Source organism: Acipenser ruthenus, chromosome 24, assembly GCF_902713425.1.
Source record: "Acipenser ruthenus chromosome 24, fAciRut3.2 maternal haplotype, whole genome shotgun sequence".
Taxonomy (NCBI): Eukaryota; Metazoa; Chordata; class Actinopteri; order Acipenseriformes; family Acipenseridae; genus Acipenser; species Acipenser ruthenus.
Window position 1 is genome coordinate 7,267,923 of NC_081212.1, and position 17,374 is coordinate 7,285,296.

Sequence of the window (17,374 nt, forward strand, 5' to 3'; positions counted from 1 at the left end):
ACTCAGACAGGGGATTGATTCTATGCAAATGAAACCCCTGACTTCTGTTCTGGGTTATATACAAGCTGCATCTCCCTGTTGCATGTCAGTTTTGGTCACATCAGGCAATATATAGATATATATAGATGGACTGAAGAAGTGTTTCCATATTTAAGCAGTTTCTTCATTGACCCATTTGTAGGCTATCCATCGTCTAAGGGTGTCTCAGTGCCTAGGCTGTGAAGGGCTCTCAACAGCCCCCAGCAGATCGCAGCGAGAGCGAGGCCAAGCTGTTCGAGCACCACTGCGAGGTGGACGTGTCCTTCGGACCCTGGGAGGCCGTGGCAGACGTGTATGACCTGCTGCACTGCATCGTCAGTGACCTGGCCACCAGTGCATCGGGGTGTATGACAAGCACCTCATCAACCACTACTACAGCAAGAGACCCATCATCTTCTATTTGTATATTATTGCCTTTGTGTAGCCCACTTCAATATACCATAAACATACATTCAAAATGGATATAGTACATGGTGATTCAACAACCATAGAATACATTTAAGACTTTATTAAAAATTAGGTGTGAATGAAAAGCTGCACATTACAATGGAACATACTTTTGACAAAATGAATCACAGTGTGGCTATGAGGTTCCTGAGAGGACCAGATGAATCACAGTGTGGCTATGAGGTTCCTCAGAGGACCAGATGAATCACAGTGTGGCTATGAGGTTCCTCAGAGGACCAGATGAATCACACTGTGGCTATGAGGTTCCTCAGAGGACCAGATGAATCACAGTGTGGCTATGAGGTTCCTCAGAGGACCAGATGAATCACAGTGTGGCTATGAGGTTCCTCAGAGGACCAGATGAATCACAGTGTGGCTATGAGGTTCCTCAGAGGACCAGATGAATCACAGTGTGGCTATGAGGTTCCTGAGAGGACCAGATGAATCACAGTGTGGCTATGAGGTTCCTCAGAGGACCAGATGAATCACAGTGTGGCTATGAGGTTCCTCAGAGGACCAGATGAATCACAGTGTGGCTATGAGGTTCCTGAGAGGACCAGATGAATCACAGTGTGGCTATGAGGTTCCTCAGAGGACCAGATGAATCAGTGTGGCTATGAGGTTCCTCAGAGGACCAGATGAATCACAGTGTGGCTATGAGGTTCCTCAGAGGACCAGATGAATCACAGTGTGGCTATGAGGTTCCTCAGAGGACCAGATGAATCACAGTGTGGCTATGAGGTTCCTCAGAGGACCAGATGAATCACAGTGTGGCTATGAGGTTCCTCAGAGGACCAGATGAATCACAGTGTGGCTATGAGGTTCCTCAGAGGACCAGATGAATCACACTGTGGCTATGAGGTTCCTCAGAGGACCAGATGAATCACAGTGTGGCTATGAGGTTCCTCAGAGGACCAGATGAATCACAGTGTGGCTATGAGGTTCCTCAGAGGACCAGATGAATCACAGTGTTGCTATGAGGTTCCTCAGAGGACCAGATGAATCACAGTGTGGCTATGAGGTTCCTCAGAGGACCAGATGAATCACAGTGTGGCTATGAGGTTCCTCAGAGGACCAGATGAATCACAGTGTGGCTATGAGGTTCCTCAGAGGACCAGATGAATCACAGTGTGGCTATGAGGTTCCTCAGAGGACCAGATGAATCACAGTGTTGCTATGAGGTTCCTCAGAGGACCAAATGAATCACAGTATGGCTATGAGGTTCCTCAGAGGACCAGATGAAGCACAGTGTGGCTATGAGGTTCCTGAGAGCTCAGTTTCCAGGGAGGAATGCCGCTGGGGGCTCTTCCTTTGACTGAAAGGCGAGGATGCAGTTTGTGGTGTTTGGTTTCCTTCAGTCCTGTTCATAACAGTTTCACCCATTCCAGGTTTTAATGTGCCTGATTAGCCCCAGTGTACAGTATAGGTAAGAAGCTCAGGTGTGTCTTATTAAATTCATAGGAAAACCAGGAATGGATCAAATTGCTATGCAATGGGAGTCTTATTTCCATCCTTGGACAACGCCTCCATTCTTACACCTGTGGGGCAAAATTAAACAATGTGTTAAAACAAGAAAGACACTGACAAATTTCATTTTATCTTCATCCTTTACAATGGAATTTACTGTGCTTTGCTGTACACTGGACCCTGAGGTATTACCTCCTATAGCCAAGCCAATCAGAATTGTTCTACATTACACAGACAGTGTGTGGAATAACGTCTCGTAACAAAGTGGACCCAGTAAATCTGAAGAGACTACATTAAAAACATACAGCAGTGTGCAAATGCATTGGAACACCTCAAAATGTGTCATTTCTATCCTTTATATACCTACCTGCATGAAAACCTCTGGGGGTGACAATTGTTAGAAAATTGTGTGAAAATGTTAGACCACTTTGTTCTTTAATTAGGCATCTTAAACAACTTCTAAAAATTCTCCTGCATTTTACCATGTGTGGCTCTGTGTTCCTTTTCTCTTACTATTTTAAATGAATTGCATGTGTGGCCTATTAAAGTCATCAATTAATTGAGACAATCACTAATTTGTCTATTTTGACAATTTTCCAAGATTTTCAGTTCCAGTGGTTTTATTTCATATGCACAACAAATCAAAACTACAGAATCATTGGTGTGTTGTAATAAATGTGCACAGTACTGTATCTATAAACATAACTGAAAGCAGTGTTGCTGCAGTGTGGAAGGTTACCTGCAGTGTCACAGCTGCAGTGCTGCTGCAGTGTGGAAGGTTACCTGCAGTGTCACAGCTGCAGTGCTGCTGCAGTGTGGAAGGTTACCTGCAGTGTCACAGCTGCAGTGTTGCTGCAGTGTTGAAGGTTACCTGCAGTGTCACAGCTGCAGTGCTGCTGCAGTGTGGAAGGTTACCTGCAGTGCTGCTGCAGTGTGGAAGGTTACCTGCAGTGTCACAGCTGCAGTTTGCTGCAGAGCTCCTGGTCCCTCTGTCTCAGACACTCAATGAAGCCCTCACAAGCCCTGGGTCCCTTCCTCAGCACCATGTCCAGGAGGCTGCGTGCCTTCTCCTTGGTGGTGCGCTGGCCCTCCTGCACCTCCTCTACCTCCCCTGTGTTAAAGATTTTCCTCTCCTGCAGGTCATCCAGCAGGTCAGTCACCACCGCCCTGTTTAAACTCTCCACCAGCCCGGTGCGCAGCCCCCGCAGAGTCTGGTCTGAAAGGGAGCAGACAAATCAAAGAGAGAACATGAGCCCTGCCATCAGTGTGGGGCCAGCATGAGTGGACTACTCCATGCAGAACTACCTAGTGTGAGGCCAGCATGAGTGGACTACTCCATGCAGAACTGCCTAGTGTGAGGCCAGCATGAGTGGACTACTCCATGAGGAGCTACTACAAAGTGAAGGGAACGAGAGGTGGGTCACTCCAGCTCAAGTGGATCATGGGCGTTGCTTTCACCCCTTTACGTCAATTAAACTAGGCATTTGATATCATTGTCAACCACAAATGGAGGAAACCCCTCCGCAGAAATGATATCAGCAAGGAGCTTCCCTTCACAGCTCTACAACCTGGAGAGCGCCTCAATCCTGACTGAACACCCCCTGCCTGCCACTCAGTCCTGGGCTTCTCTCAAGCAAACACTGTGCAGCGGGCTGGTGGAGGGACCACGACACGTCAAACCCGCAGCTTTGTCTAGAGGAGACTGCCACGAAAGCAGGAATAAAATCACTACTATACCTCAGCCACAGGAGGCGCTGTTGCTCCATTATTGTTGTATGTGGGGCTTTCTCAATTAATGTCTTACATGGTCTGTGCACTTCCTGATTTAAATAAACAACTTCAAGAGTCTAACCTTTAGATTCTATTTGATATTCAGCAAACATTTACTTTTGTGCAAAACCACACTGGAAAAAAATATATATAATTGAAAGCATAAGAAACTATCAGTTTCAGTAATAACCATGCACATGATCAACATGTGGCAGAATAGCCCTTAAGAAATGGTTCTGGCATCTTTAAATGGTTTATGATGCATCACTGAAAGCGACAAACTTAGCAAAGTGCAGTAAAGCCCAGTAATACACAGGTAGGCATGGAAAACATGATATATATATATATATATATATATATATATATATATATATATATATATATATATATATATATATATATATATATATATATATACTGTAATAAATAACACAAAAGACAGTGAAACAGCAGACAGCCATTTTGTCCACATATACAATAAATGTAGGCAGAGGACTTCGTGAAACTTCACTTCTAAGGTATGAAGTTAGTGAAAAAATATTTTATACTTAGTTTATAACAAATAAACTTTACCTGCCATCTTCGTGTTGTATCCAATGCAACTGCAAACGACAACTGGGTGAGTAAAATTAGCCGTTAATGTGATTAATCTTTCTGTACACTTCTTTACCAAACGAACCGCCCCCACCAAAGTGAAAGTAAGAAAACATTACTTTCCGGAAGAAAAAATCAGTTTAGGTGCAAAAGGAAGAGACAGAATCGAATAAAGAAAGCCGGGAAATAGATACAGATTGATTTCATTTTCTTTCTTGTTACGGTATAGTAGAATAAGAAATGGAAGCCTTGAAAGGTGAGTAAATGTGGTTTTATTCTGAACTTCAAAGTTTTTCCCTAGAATCGCGCGCATCGTGGAGTCTCATCCTCAACACAGCTGCGGAATTCCTTTTCCAAACGAACAGCCCGATTCCATTAAAGTGCTGTTAGCATGCTTATGAAAACTCTACTCAAAGCAAAGCGTCTCTGACCTTATACATTAGCAACATTGAAACTGTACTGTAACTGTACCTAAAAAAAAAAAAAAGTTTGAATACTGTAAATAAAATTGAGATATTGAAACTTATAGGCGTCGTTGACAGTTTCCTTCAAACCCATTATCAAAATACTGTACCGGTTGAAATGATCTTCCTCAGACACTATTAGAATTGCAAGTATCATTGCTTGATTTAGAAGCTTGGTTTAGACTACAGTATACTGCAATTTGAATGTAGTACCATGGGGGGGGGGGGGGGGGGGGGGGGGGGGGGGGGGGGGTCCATGATGGCTCTCGGGGGCCCTGAGTAATATACTGCAGAATACCATCTCAGACAATGGTACACCCACCTGTCCATGGGTCACTCATCTTTTACTCAACTTTTTTTTCAATTTCAGCTGCCAGACAAAAGCTGATTCGCATTATGGATGAAGTCACTCTTAAACAAATACTCGATGATCCACACTACCAACGAGAAGTACGAGCAACTGTGCTGGCTGAAAAGCCTGTACATAATCAAACCAGAAAGTTGCTGGAACTTATAGAAAGCTCAGAGCTGAAATCAAATCAGTTCATTGAAATATTATTTGAAGTGAACTCAGACCTTGCCTCTGAAGCAGGCCTAAAGAAAGCAGGTAGGAATCGTCTTTGACAGTTACTCACCCAAAACTGTTGCTTTTTAAGACTTTCCCGTTTGTTAAATATCACATTCATTTTTTTTTTAATAACCAAGAATTTGAACCAGCATAGCAAAAATCTCAACCCAGCAAGGTAAAATCCACGCAACGCATTTATTTGCTTTTAGATGGTTTCATTCAAGAAAGTAATGCAAATTATAAACAAGGTGGCTTGTCTGATTGTAAAGCACATTCTTTCACACAAGTTATTGTTTGCATCACAATCCGAGGGTAGAAGTCTGTCTGTGAATCTCTTGTTCATGTTACTGATAGCTCCTTTTGTTTGTGTTCATGATTTTTAAAGTTTGAATTTTTTCTGTTTACAGCGGCCCCTAGTCAAGCAGCACCAGACAGTGCCAGCAGATCCCCAAAGGGTAAAGGTACTGTACTGTGTGTGCTGCTAGATGTTGTGTGTCCTCTACTTTATACATATCTTGTACACAATATATTTTAGGACACCAAGTTCATGATTTTTATCTTATAACGGTGTTTATACAGCAGTATTTTAGACAGTCGTTTTGCAGTTGTACTGCATTTTAGTATATTACACTCTGAACGGCAGTAATACTAATATCTGCTCCTAATAACACTTTAGAAATGGTTAACTAGCAATCCGATAGTTCTCCTTGCCAGTTTACAGCCCTGGCCACAGGTTTTGCATCACCCTATAGAAATAACTCATTTTACTTCATAAAGTCGAATGAAACCTGCTGAATAATGTTACGTTAACTTATTGAATTACATACCTCTTCGTAGTTTTTCATATACTTAACAAAAAACTGACGAAAATGTGACATTCCAAAATCTAACATGAAATACTGTACTACTAGGATGGCTTCCGGTAGATCTCATGATGTAGTTTCTTGTATTACATGATGTTAAATAAAAGATTATGTTCATATAGTTTTTTTTGTATTATGTCTCAATCCTATAATTCTAGATGATGCAAAACTTTTGGCGATAGCTGTGTGCTTTGATTTGTGTTTTTTTACTTCAAATTGGAGATACAATCCATATGCATAAGCTATTGCACTGCCCGTGTTCTGGTATTTAGATCAAGTGGTTTAAACTGCAATGAGATCAAATCAAGGTTAGTTCTTCACTATGCAAGAATCAGACTTGTGATTTTAATGTCAGTTTTAACTCTGTAGGACCTCTGATGATCAGCTACTGCCACAAACAGAAAGATATGGTGAAGAGGATTGCAGAGGAGCTGAAGGTGAGTTTCCTCCCTACTCTCCTACAAGGAGTGCTTTGAAATGCAAAGAGTGTTTTTAAACATCCTCATAATTGATATTCATTGTTGTAACAATGGAAACAATTAAACTAACAGACTGAAGGGAGTTTGTAATCCAGGTGCGGTTCACATGCCCCTGTAATCTCTCCAAATCCATAGATCACAGTACAGATGTGAAATTGAAATACATGTTTTAAAGTCTTGACAGAGAGCAGAAATCTTAAGATGGCTGAAACCAGGTAGAACGAAAAGATTCGAGGTAGTGAAACGTTTGATGAAATCAGGAGAAGCCAGTAGCACCTGCATTTCTACACTTGCAGTACCTTTGTGCAGCACGAAAGAGAAGGTGCAGAGCACTAGTAACAAAGTGTTAGTCAAAAACGATGAATGACCCTGCAGTGTATTTTCAGTGACTGTTCTTTGTTGTCTGAATGCTTTCTCATTGTTTAACACTGTGTTTACAGACCAGAGGGATTCAAGTCTGGATTGATGATAAATTACGAGAAGATCTGACAAAAGAAATATCCGAAGCAATAACAAATGCGTGGGCTGTCATAGTATGTTTCTCAGAGGCTTATGAAAAAAGCAAGTGGTGTAAAAGAGGTAAAGTTTAAAACCAATCTTGTTTTGCCTTTATCCCCTACTGGGGGTGTGCTTATGTCAAAGCGTTTGTCTGAAGATATGCTTCTTTTTAGTACTTCTGTTCATGAGATGAATCTAGATGAGCTGCTTATTCATGAGTTCTGGCTTGAGATTACTTGGGCTAATTAAGGAACCACACATATATCTCTCATCCTACAAGATGAGTTCAGTAGTGGTGTCCCACACAGTCGTGGTGAGAAAGGGTTCCTGTGTGAGGTGCCACTGCACATTGATTCATTCAGGAGGGGGCAGGTACATACATGGACTCATTTATAAACCATGCATTCTCCATTTAACCCAGGCCTATGTACTGTAGAGATTACATGGTTTCTAGTTGTTTTACAGTTTCTAAGATGCTGAAGCTAAACTATTTTTTTATGTGTTGCTCAACAGAGATTGAATTTGCAGTAAACTCCAATAAGAGAATGTTTTTTTTGAAGATGGAAGAGTTCACACCCCAAGCCTGGTTTCAGATGCTTATGGGAAATCGGATATACCACAAATTTATAGATGATGACAGCTTTAAAGAAAACATTGGGAGATTCATTGAAATCATCAAGGAAGCAGGTATAGCAAATACACACCACCACAGTTCCCAGTGCTGTGCTGAATTGAGATCACTTCAAGAGTCGAGCCCATTTTAAATGGATCAGATAACTGCTTCAGCAAAATATGTTCCACACTTAACTTCCTATGCCCAGCACCTGCTCTGCACACCTGTATTGTAATTGCTTTTTTGCACCTGATAGCCTTGACCAGCTCATAAACACTGTGTAGCATCGCTCTCCCGAGATGAAGACAGAGCAGAGCGATCTGTATTAAAGCATAGTTAAGAACAGATATGCATGGTAAATCAGGGGGGAATCATTGCAAACGCACAGTAATCATACTGTAGTCTAGAAAAACTACAACATGGAGCAGTGCAGCTTTCATGATGACATGATGATATCACGTCCTCTTTGTAAATATTTCTATTGTCTTTCTTGTGTGTACAGCAGCAAGAGAGGCCGATTCTAACCAGGAATAAGAAAGATGACTGAGGGAAGAAGAATTTGAAACTGCAGTTTAATAAAGAATGTTTTAGAATTTTAAACGGAGTCTTGATTTATTTTTCGATAGTAAAAAAGAACAAGTTAATTTCAACATTAAAGACCCAGGAAACCCACAAACAACGGATTAACTTTCAAATTGAAAGTGATTTGGGGTTCGCTGCATTCCTTCCAATGAAACAAGTGCCTATCCACGAAATACAACAAATACAGTCTGCACAGGATGAACAGCATGTTACACAACATATACAATACAATTAAAAAACACCCACTCGTCCTCGGTATCCACGTAGACAAATATTGTGGAACAGAAAGTAAGCCCAACCCGCACAGATTCAAATGCATGAACTATAAAAGTGAAACTAACAGAGGTGTTGTCCAATGATATTTCAGCAATGCAAATCAGTCCGTCTTCCGGGGAAAAAAAAAAGTTTACTTTTGTCTGACATTGCACCAGAAGAACGAGGTGGTCTCTGAGAATACTGTCGATAGCATCCTCGTCATAACCCTACATCTGTCACAGAGTTTTGACACATTTCTGAACCGGAATTATTGATGATGTTATTAGGTTTTACGCTTTAAAAGCTGCATCTTTTCCTGCACATTTTACTTTCGTTTTCATTTTGGTTTCAGGTTTGTTCTGTTTGGGAATAAAACATGGCAGGTAAGCCAAACTTATTCATAGCTGTATGAGAAAATCGTCGAATGAACTTTGCTTAAAAATGTGCAATTCAAAAATACTAGTGTAGCGCACCGGACTGGAAGCGTTGCGGTGTGTTTCTCGTGAGTTTAGGGCAGGGCTCTTTAACTAGTTTTTAAGAGGGTTCATTGGAAGTTGGCGGGTTAGAAGTCAGCACATTTTAAAGCAACATAATACATATTATATAACGTAATGTTAGGTTGAACAAGGCTTACAAATATTACCATACTTTAATAATTACAAACATTTAAAAATGTATGTGACATATTAATACTATAATATATACTAGCATATACTATAATATACAGTCTGAGAGCGAGAACTGCGACAGTGAGATTGTAAGCAAGGTAATGATGTGACTGACAAAGCGTACAAATGTACACAGAAAAACTGTGCCACTTCAAATAAACTTGTGTCTTTGTTTCTATTCCATCTCTGACACAAAAAATGAAAACTTGAATACATTAAAAACAAACAGATTCGTCCCATGGAAAGTGTTACTAAGTTTTGGTTAATTTCCAACTAATGACATTTAACGTTTCTGGCCAAACTGTTAATCTCCTTTGTATGGTATACTTTTTAAGGAAAAACCAAAAACATGACTGTACACACATTAAACTGGCATTTCTTTACAGTATATATTTTCAATTGATGTATAATGAAAAATAAATAAAACAAACAATGTTCTTCTCCATTCATTAAAATTGTCATTTGAATACCTGATGTCAGTGCGAGTATACAATACGAAAAACTTTTTTTGTTTTTTAAAAAATATATAGTTCAGGAAGTACAGTACAGTAAGAACAAAAGAAAACACAAGCTTCCTGTTCCTCATAAGTGCGCTTTCCATGCATTTATCGAGCGAGTTTATAAGTCACTCAGTAAAATTGCTACAACAATAGTAGCGACATATAAGGGCGAAAAAATGCTTTTCCGTTCGCTGCAAATTCTAGTGAGTCAAAGTGACGTTTTGTGATGTCATAGCCTAATTTGCATGTGTCGCTATGTTTTCAGGTTTTTCGCAAGACATATCCTCTCTAGATGATTTTCCGTATTTTTTTACTCGCTTGCTAGTTTAGCGAGTATACATTCTAGCGTGTTAGGGTCTTAAAAAAACAAAGGGAAAGTTTAGAAGTCCTCCAATTTTGTATACTACTTAACTGCAAAGCAGAAAGAAAAAAAAATCTAATAAACACTATAGCTTTGCCATTAATATTTAGCCTATCACCTTGACATTTCTTATATATTGTACAGTGAGTATTTAAGCATAGACCTATCTACTCCTTTGAGACTATTGATGATGTACTGTAGACCAAAACACTACGTCTTCCCCTTTACATAGCTGTATTAGGATTCTGTAAATAAAGTTTCAGATTTGTCACTGTTCAATAAAAAGGAAACACTTTAAGTGTGATGTGCAGTTATCATATTAAAGATACAGGGAGATACAAAGATATTATAAACAATAGTGTTACCAGCTGACCCAAAGAGCTGCAGTCAGCTCTTTGTGATAGTTGTGAAAGCACTCCCCTCACCTGTGCAGCTCATATGCTGTTGGGTGAGTCGTTGTGAGGTCATTCTGGCAGGTATGTTGATAACAAACTCTTTTATGGATGTGTTTGTTAAGAGTATCGGTTTTATTAGAAAGTACAGCATGCTTATCCCCCTCATAGTTACAAGTCCTTCAGTCTGTGATGAGAACCCCTCTCATTGTCCCTGGGGAGACTTTGTTCTCAAAAGTACCCCAGTCTAGTTATTAATTAACTCCAGGGTTTGGATCTGTTTGTTTGATGGGTGAATTTCTTGTGATACTGTTTTCAGATAAGAGGCTGTTTGAGGTTCGGACTAAGTTCATTGAGGGTGTGAACATTGCAATAATCCAAGACCTGCTGGATGACATGCAGCATGTGATGGTGCTGAACGATGGCGAGGTGGAGGACGTGAAGGAGGGGCAGACCCGCACCAAGGACAAAGCCCGCTGCCTGATCGACATGGTGAGGAAGAAGGGGGCTGCAGCCAGCGAGAAGTTCATCTCCAGAATCGAAGAGAGGGACCCCAGCCTCTACCACACACTCCAGCTTGACTCACAACCAGGTGGCTAACAAGAATCATCTTCACTCCTACAGTAGGACCATAATCACAAAGCTTTCAGAGAGTGTAGCTAACACAGCACAGTAATTCCATCCATCTTATCTGGACTGGACGTTAGCTACATGTGTCTCAGATGTGGAGTTTTGAAAGAAACACGTGTTATAGCAAGCATGTATTTTCATTTGAAAACATCTGGTACTGCACTGTGTTGAAGAAAGTTCTCAGTTGCCATGCCTTGCTCTCAAGAAATGTGTTACACTTGCACTTCCTAGATCATTTCACCTCAGCATTGTCTCCTCATGCTACTGGCACAAGCACGGCAGTCCACAGAGGAAGCTGCTGATTGGTTAATGAAAGGAAAGAAGCCAGTGAAGGGGTGGGGATCATTTTACTCTCCAGGTGAAATTACCAAGGAAGTGCCACATTATCTGAAAGCATGGCTTGCAAACACATTTCTTCGATCTAGTATAGCACCAGATATCATGTTTTAAAATGAAAGCTGTTTCAGTCTTTACTATTAGCCTAATTAGAGGAAGTGAAAGTAAGGTGTGAAAAACATAAAACTACTGTATGGTAAACTGTGTTGAACTAGGACACAGCGCTGTACAAGCACAGTATTAGTGTAAAATGACCATGGTAACTTTTACTAATGTGTTGTATTGTCTTCTTTCTTTTTAAACAGCACCTTCAAATATCACGCAACCTGCCGCTGATTTCAAAGGTAGGAGTATCCCATCTTTCCAAACCTAAATAAAAACACATTACAGTTAAGAAAACAAGGAGTCCTCCTGGAAAGCCTCCAGTTCTCTAATGAGGGTTTCTAACCTTGCAGCTCAGCAGCCGAGCGTTTCCCAGCAAGAGAGCCGCCCAGCTGGGCCAGTGCCTTGGATGATACCCTCCACTGCAGAGTTTGTCACTCAGACCCAGAAGACGGAGGCTGATTCGGTATGTACAGAACTGTCCACACTGGGCCCTGTCTCACACCCAGCAGACAGAGGCTGATTCGGTATGTACAGCACTGTCCACACTGGGCCATGTCCACAAAACTATAAAAGGTTGAGTGCCTAGTTACTAATCGCTGAAATAACCTGTAGCTTGAGGAAAGTTGAAAGGATCGGGGACCTGCTTTCATGGATGCCCTCTGACACTGCTGTGAAATCTATGGCTTTATTGATCAGTCACTAATTAGATGAAAATGGAAGTATTTTTGCTTGAAATAATCATGGACATACTGGACTTTACACCGGGCAGAATCCTTTCTTAATTACTTTCACTGGGACTCTATGAGTATCACCTGTGTTATTCCAGGAATGGTTCAAAGTCTGTTGTTAAAAACTGTTCTATATATTGTGACAGAGCGCAGGGTAAACTCCTGAACGGACGCTGTGTCAGGGCTGAGATTTTGGTTGGGCTATGTCTGATACAAAATGGCGGACATGAAAAAAGGCCTACCGGGCACAAAATGGTCGCCATAGCAGACTACATGTCCATAACCCTTTGCAGGGTTATGGACATGTAATAATGAACAGCCCTTGATAAGAGGTAGCTTACACACTCCAAGACAAGCAGGAGAAGACAGTGGAAAATGTTAAATCATGTTAGGGAAACCTGTGTATGAACTGTTGCTTGTGTACGATTTACCTGTTTGGGTTCTGAAACCTGGAATTGTGTGAGTTCCCGATTACTGTTAATGGACTTTTGGAACAGACATAGGATTACGAGCATTGAACTGAATTAAAGATACAGGCGCTGTCCTGTTTAAACTATAATAATTGTGTGCTGTCCAATGTGTTGTCCCCGTGGAATATTGTGACAAGTCCAAACCAAGAAGAGGGTCAGTTTGTCACATGATATATATCTCTATATATCTATATATGGTCATGCTGTATTTTAAGGGCTGTTTTTTTGTTTATTAACTGTTAATAAACAGCTAATAAACATGTTAATGTACATTATTTATTTTCTGTTAACTGTTAGTTAATAATATATAATAGGCCAGCTAAAACTGCAAACACCAGAGCCCTATGGATGATCAATCAAACACCAGAGCCCTATGGATGATCAATCAAACACCAGAGCCCTATGGGTGATCAATCAAACACCAGAGCCCTATGGATGATCAATCAAACACCAGAGCCCTGTGGATAATCAATCAAACACCAGAGCCCTGTGGATGATCAATCAAACACCAGAGCCCTGTGGATGATCAATCAAACACCAGAGCCCTATGGATAATCAATACCCAGTCGATCATATGCTTAAAATCGGTTCAAATTGTTACTGCAGTAATGTTTAGCAAATTAAATCAGGTTTTTATTAACCTTAAACCTAACCCAAAAGTTTGTTTGTTAACAGTTAATAAACTACAGCTGGAGGATGGCTCTTCTGACCCATTTTGTTGTTGTTTCATCAGATTTACAAGATACAGGACAAGGCTAGCAGGCAGCGCCTGGCTCTGATTATCAACAACATTGAGTTTGAGAAGGCAGAGCTGAAGAGGAACGGGGCGCAGCAGGACCAGGAGCAGATGAAGAAGCTGCTGGAAGAGCTGGGCTACAGTGTGGAGCTACACAACGACCAGTCTGCACAGGTACCACCGTCCGCCTTTAGCGTGCACTCAGTCAATGTAACTGGTGGAGGATCTGGATGCAGGCACTGTTCAAATAATGACTGACGTGTCCAAGGTCATGATAATCTAACATCCAGCAGTGCATGTTAGTCTCTAGTTTATTTCAAGTTGTATCTCAGCAAGGTTCATATTTCAAGACTCAAAGCAGATGTTATTTAAAGGCTTGGTTAGCACATCTGTAAGAAGCCCCAGTCCCTATGCAGAGCAGTGAGTTGAGGTGTCAGTGAGATCACAGCGTTGGTGACTAGGTCCTGTCTGTGTGCTTGTAGGAGATGGAGTCGACCCTCAGACACTTCTCTCAGCGAGAGGAGCACACCAAGTCGGACAGCACCTTTGTGGTGCTCATGTCCCATGGGGTTCGGGACGGGATCTGTGGGAAACTCACGAAAGACGAGAAGACAGACATTCTCAAGACTGACAAAATCTTCGACATCTTCAACACCAAGAACTGTGCTGGGCTGAGGGGCAAACCCAAAGTGATCATCATCCAGGCCTGTAGAGGAGGTGAGACCGGGCTCCAAAACAGCTCCATACCGCTTTGTTTAACCAGCCCCAATACCTGGCTCCAAACCAGCTCCATAGCGCTTTGTTTAACCAGCCCCAATACCGGGCTCCAAACCAGCTCCATAGCGCTTTGTTTAACCAGCCCCAAATACCGGGCTCCAAACCAGCTCCATACCGCTTTGTTTAACCAGCCCCAATACCGGGCTCCAAACCAGCTCCATACTGCTTTGTTTAACCAGCCCCAATACCCAGCTCCAAACCAGCTCCATACCACTTTGTTTAACAAGCCTCAATCAAGATCTCTGCAACTGCCCAAAACCAATCTTCCTGTGTGATGATGTGTTCTCACTTTTTACACTGAGATATTTATATATTTGGCCACTTGTATACTGTACAGCAATGGCCAAAGGTTTTTCATCAACCTATAGAATTAACACGTTGCTTCATAAATTCGAATGAAACCTGCTGAATAATGTTACGTTAACATATTGAATTACATACCGCTTTATAGTGACATTTCAAAATCTAACATGAAATACTGTAAAATTATTTATTTTTTGGTCTCAATCCTAAAATTCTAGGTGATGCAAGACTTTTGTCCATAGCTGTATACTTCTGCTATAAGGCACGACAGGGTGTGTGTTGTTGTGAGGTGTAGCGATCTTAAAGCAGCCACTCTCTTCTCGTGGGGTGGGTGTTCGCTTGTGTTGAAAATCACCCAATATTCTACATTTAATATCTTCCAAACATGAACTACATCCTAAATACTATTATCCTGCATAAAGATTTTGATGTTTTTAATTCAGGAATAATTGTTTGTTAAGCTAACCCCTCCTCTCTCGCTCTGTATTTGCAGGAGGGGATGGCCATGCTTGGGTTAGTGACTCCATAGTGGCCCCTGTGCCCATACAAGACCCATTGGAAGATGATTGCCTGAGGAAGGAGCACAAGGAGAAAGACTTCATTTGTTTCTGTTCCAGCACTCCAGGTGGGAGACCGGACCTACAGAGGCAGCCTGGAATGTTTAGTGCAGCTCAGGTTTACTGCTGTATGGTCATGCTATAACAGTGATTTTCCATGGCCGCTATGCAAACAATTTACACTGCATCAGAAAAGGGACTGCATTAGGTAGCTCATGCATTGTTGTCTTTACCATAGATTCCCATGTCTGTTTGTCTTTTTAGATAAAAACATTTAAAGAAATCAGAGGATAGCAGTATTCTGTTAGAGAAGTTACTATTGAAAAAAATACTAATGGGATATTTTATTACTGTCATTGGTATGCCAAAATATACAATGTGTGTTCCCATTCCCCCAGTGGCATATAGCATGCTTCCACAGTGTTACAGTGTAACATTTAACATGCCAATGGCTTTATTTTCAGACACTAAATCCTGGAGAGATCCGATTAAAGGTACAATCTTTATCCAGCGGTTGGTGGAGACTTTCTGCAAGAACGCCTGTCGGGACCACATTGAGGAGATTTTCAGAAAGGTCCGTCTGGTGCATATGAAACCTGAACATTGGTTTTGTTGGTTGTGAAAAAGAAAAATCACAGTGCTATTGTGTGCATGTTTTGTTGTGGTTATAGGGTGGAATATCTGATCATATAGTTTCAAACCAATTTGCCTAATCATGCATCTGTTTTGGAGAGAATCAGAGTCTGGAGGTATGGAGTGCATTGCACTTGTGTCACTCTTGCATTGATCAAGTGGACCAAATTCTGTTTCTTCCATTTGTAGGATATAACAATGGTTCAGGGGCTTTGCAGTAAAACATACTGAATTGACAGAAAAGTAACTCATGTTGGTCTACTTGAGCTAGAATGACCCTTACTGTAATTGTCAGAAAACTTTAATTATTATCTATTATTAAATGTTTATCATGTATGCAGATATGTTTTGGTTTATTTATTTTTGTATTTTAAGATATACTGTACACACAATTATAATTATTATTATTTTTTTTTTAGGTTCAAAGTACTTTCCTGGATTTTCAAAGGCAAATGCCCACACGAGAGAGAACCACCCTTCTGAAGAAATTCTACCTCTTTCCAGGGAACTGACACTGCAGAGCGTGCTCTACCACCTGCTCTGTCTCTTAAAAAGGATACATGTGGCTCTGACACATTTTTTTTTTAACAGTATTTCCTTCCATTTTTTAAAAATCTGAAAATAAAACGTAAGGGGATTTTTAAACTGTCATGACCTAATTTCATTCACAGAGATTTCAGTTTCTTTTATATGTATTTTAAAATCACTTAAACAGTACAATCAATGGGCCCTTACATATTTAGATAAATCTTTAGAACCATTCACGAAACTGTGCTAAAACTCGATCATTCAAGAACACAGGTTCTTCAGAGCATCAGAATGGGGGTCTTTATGAGGCTTCTTTACATAACTAAGGCTGTAGTTTATGTTTGCTGTAATGTGCTCAAACTTTGCATAGACACTGCATTCCCATAACTAGCATTGAAAATATTAAATATTAATTTAATTAGTATATGAAGTCATTTTCTGGAGCAAACCAAATACACATTTTAAAACTATGTACTCATAAACAGAGCCCCAATGCTCTCAATTCATAAAATAGTACCCTCAATCCTTTAGAGATCCAAAATATACCAGCAAAACAAAACGTGCCACACAACAGCACTAACAGAATTCTCATTGGATTTTCTGGAGCTACGTTCCACCAGACTTGCAGGCTGAGACTCCATCCGTAATGCACAGATAACAATTCAACAACGTACCTTCAAATCTGCAGCATCTCTGTAGCACCAGACCTGTATTTAATGCTCCTCTGGATATTGTATTGTAAAACCAAATTTATACAAAAAAGGACTATTGGTCTGTGAAGCTTGCCCCAACAGCCTGCCATAAATTTGGTTGAAGTTTTTTTTCATAAAGTGAAACCGTACAAAGGTGTATCCCTCATTTGTACATTGCAACAACCTCAATTCATTTTCATGAACTAAGAAGCACGAGTCATGTTACAGCAAACCAGCAATCCGTTGTCCAGGGCTTGACCTGCGCCCGACACATCATGCATAAAATATACAGTACAATCTCTCTGTATGTTGGATTATT

At 40.7% G+C, this 17,374-nt stretch overlaps 3 protein-coding genes across 7 annotated transcripts; 2 read left to right on the top strand and 1 right to left on the bottom strand.

Annotated features, from left to right (window-relative positions):
- Positions 1-532: 532 nt before the first annotated feature.
- LOC117429175 (caspase-1-like) lies at positions 533-4,425 on the bottom strand. Of its 2 annotated transcripts, none has more exons than XM_058998566.1 (3): positions 4,297-4,425; positions 2,899-3,169; positions 533-2,024 (listed from the first exon to the last, which is right to left on the bottom strand). In XM_058998566.1, exons 1-2 carry the CDS (start codon positions 4,301-4,303, stop codon positions 2,907-2,909), a joined length of 270 nt encoding a protein of 89 aa, XP_058854549.1. In that variant the 5' UTR covers positions 4,304-4,425; the 3' UTR covers positions 533-2,024; positions 2,899-2,906. The 2 variants fall into 2 exon arrangements, with proteins under 2 accessions (XP_058854549.1, XP_058854550.1); XM_058998567.1 differs by having other exon boundaries at positions 2,869-3,169.
- Positions 4,205-8,402, top strand: LOC131700560 (uncharacterized). 4 transcript variants are annotated; one of them, XM_058998565.1, is made up of 7 exons: positions 4,205-4,342; positions 5,152-5,388; positions 5,757-5,810; positions 6,582-6,649; positions 7,132-7,270; positions 7,703-7,876; positions 8,305-8,402. In XM_058998565.1, the coding sequence occupies exons 2-7, from the start codon at positions 5,178-5,180 to the stop codon at positions 8,334-8,336; spliced, it is 678 nt and encodes a 225-aa protein (XP_058854548.1). In that variant the 5' UTR covers positions 4,205-4,342; positions 5,152-5,177; the 3' UTR covers positions 8,337-8,402. The 4 variants fall into 4 exon arrangements, with proteins under 4 accessions (XP_058854548.1, XP_058854544.1, XP_058854546.1 ...); XM_058998561.1 differs by lacking the exon at positions 4,205-4,342 and adding an exon at positions 4,440-4,573; XM_058998563.1 differs by lacking the exon at positions 4,205-4,342 and adding an exon at positions 4,440-4,573 and having other exon boundaries at positions 8,308-8,402.
- Positions 8,403-8,758: 356 nt separating this feature from the next.
- On the top strand, positions 8,759-16,484 carry LOC117429871 (caspase-1-like). Its single transcript, XM_058998787.1, has 9 exons — positions 8,759-9,022; positions 10,880-11,152; positions 11,832-11,870; positions 11,982-12,094; positions 13,563-13,739; positions 14,048-14,282; positions 15,139-15,270; positions 15,667-15,776; positions 16,255-16,484. Exons 1-9 carry the CDS (start codon positions 9,016-9,018, stop codon positions 16,345-16,347), a joined length of 1,179 nt encoding a protein of 392 aa, XP_058854770.1. The 5' UTR covers positions 8,759-9,015; the 3' UTR covers positions 16,348-16,484.
- Positions 16,485-17,374: the final 890 nt, after the last annotated feature.

What these genes read in the sequence shown, in the direction of transcription:
- LOC131700560 (XM_058998561.1), top strand. An exon ending in AAGCAAGTGGTGTAAAAGAG is followed by an intron (nt 7,271 to 7,702) that starts GTAAAGTTTAAA and finishes GTTGCTCAACAG; the next exon opens with AGATTGAATTTGCAGTAAAC. An exon ending in TGAAATCATCAAGGAAGCAG is followed by an intron (nt 7,877 to 8,304) that starts GTATAGCAAATA and finishes TTGTGTGTACAG; the next exon opens with CAGCAAGAGAGGCCGATTCT.
- LOC117429871 (XM_058998787.1), top strand. An exon ending in CCAGCTTGACTCACAACCAG is followed by an intron (nt 11,153 to 11,831) that starts GTGGCTAACAAG and finishes CTTTTTAAACAG; the next exon opens with CACCTTCAAATATCACGCAA. An exon ending in AGAAGACGGAGGCTGATTCG is followed by an intron (nt 12,095 to 13,562) that starts GTATGTACAGAA and finishes TTGTTTCATCAG; the next exon opens with ATTTACAAGATACAGGACAA.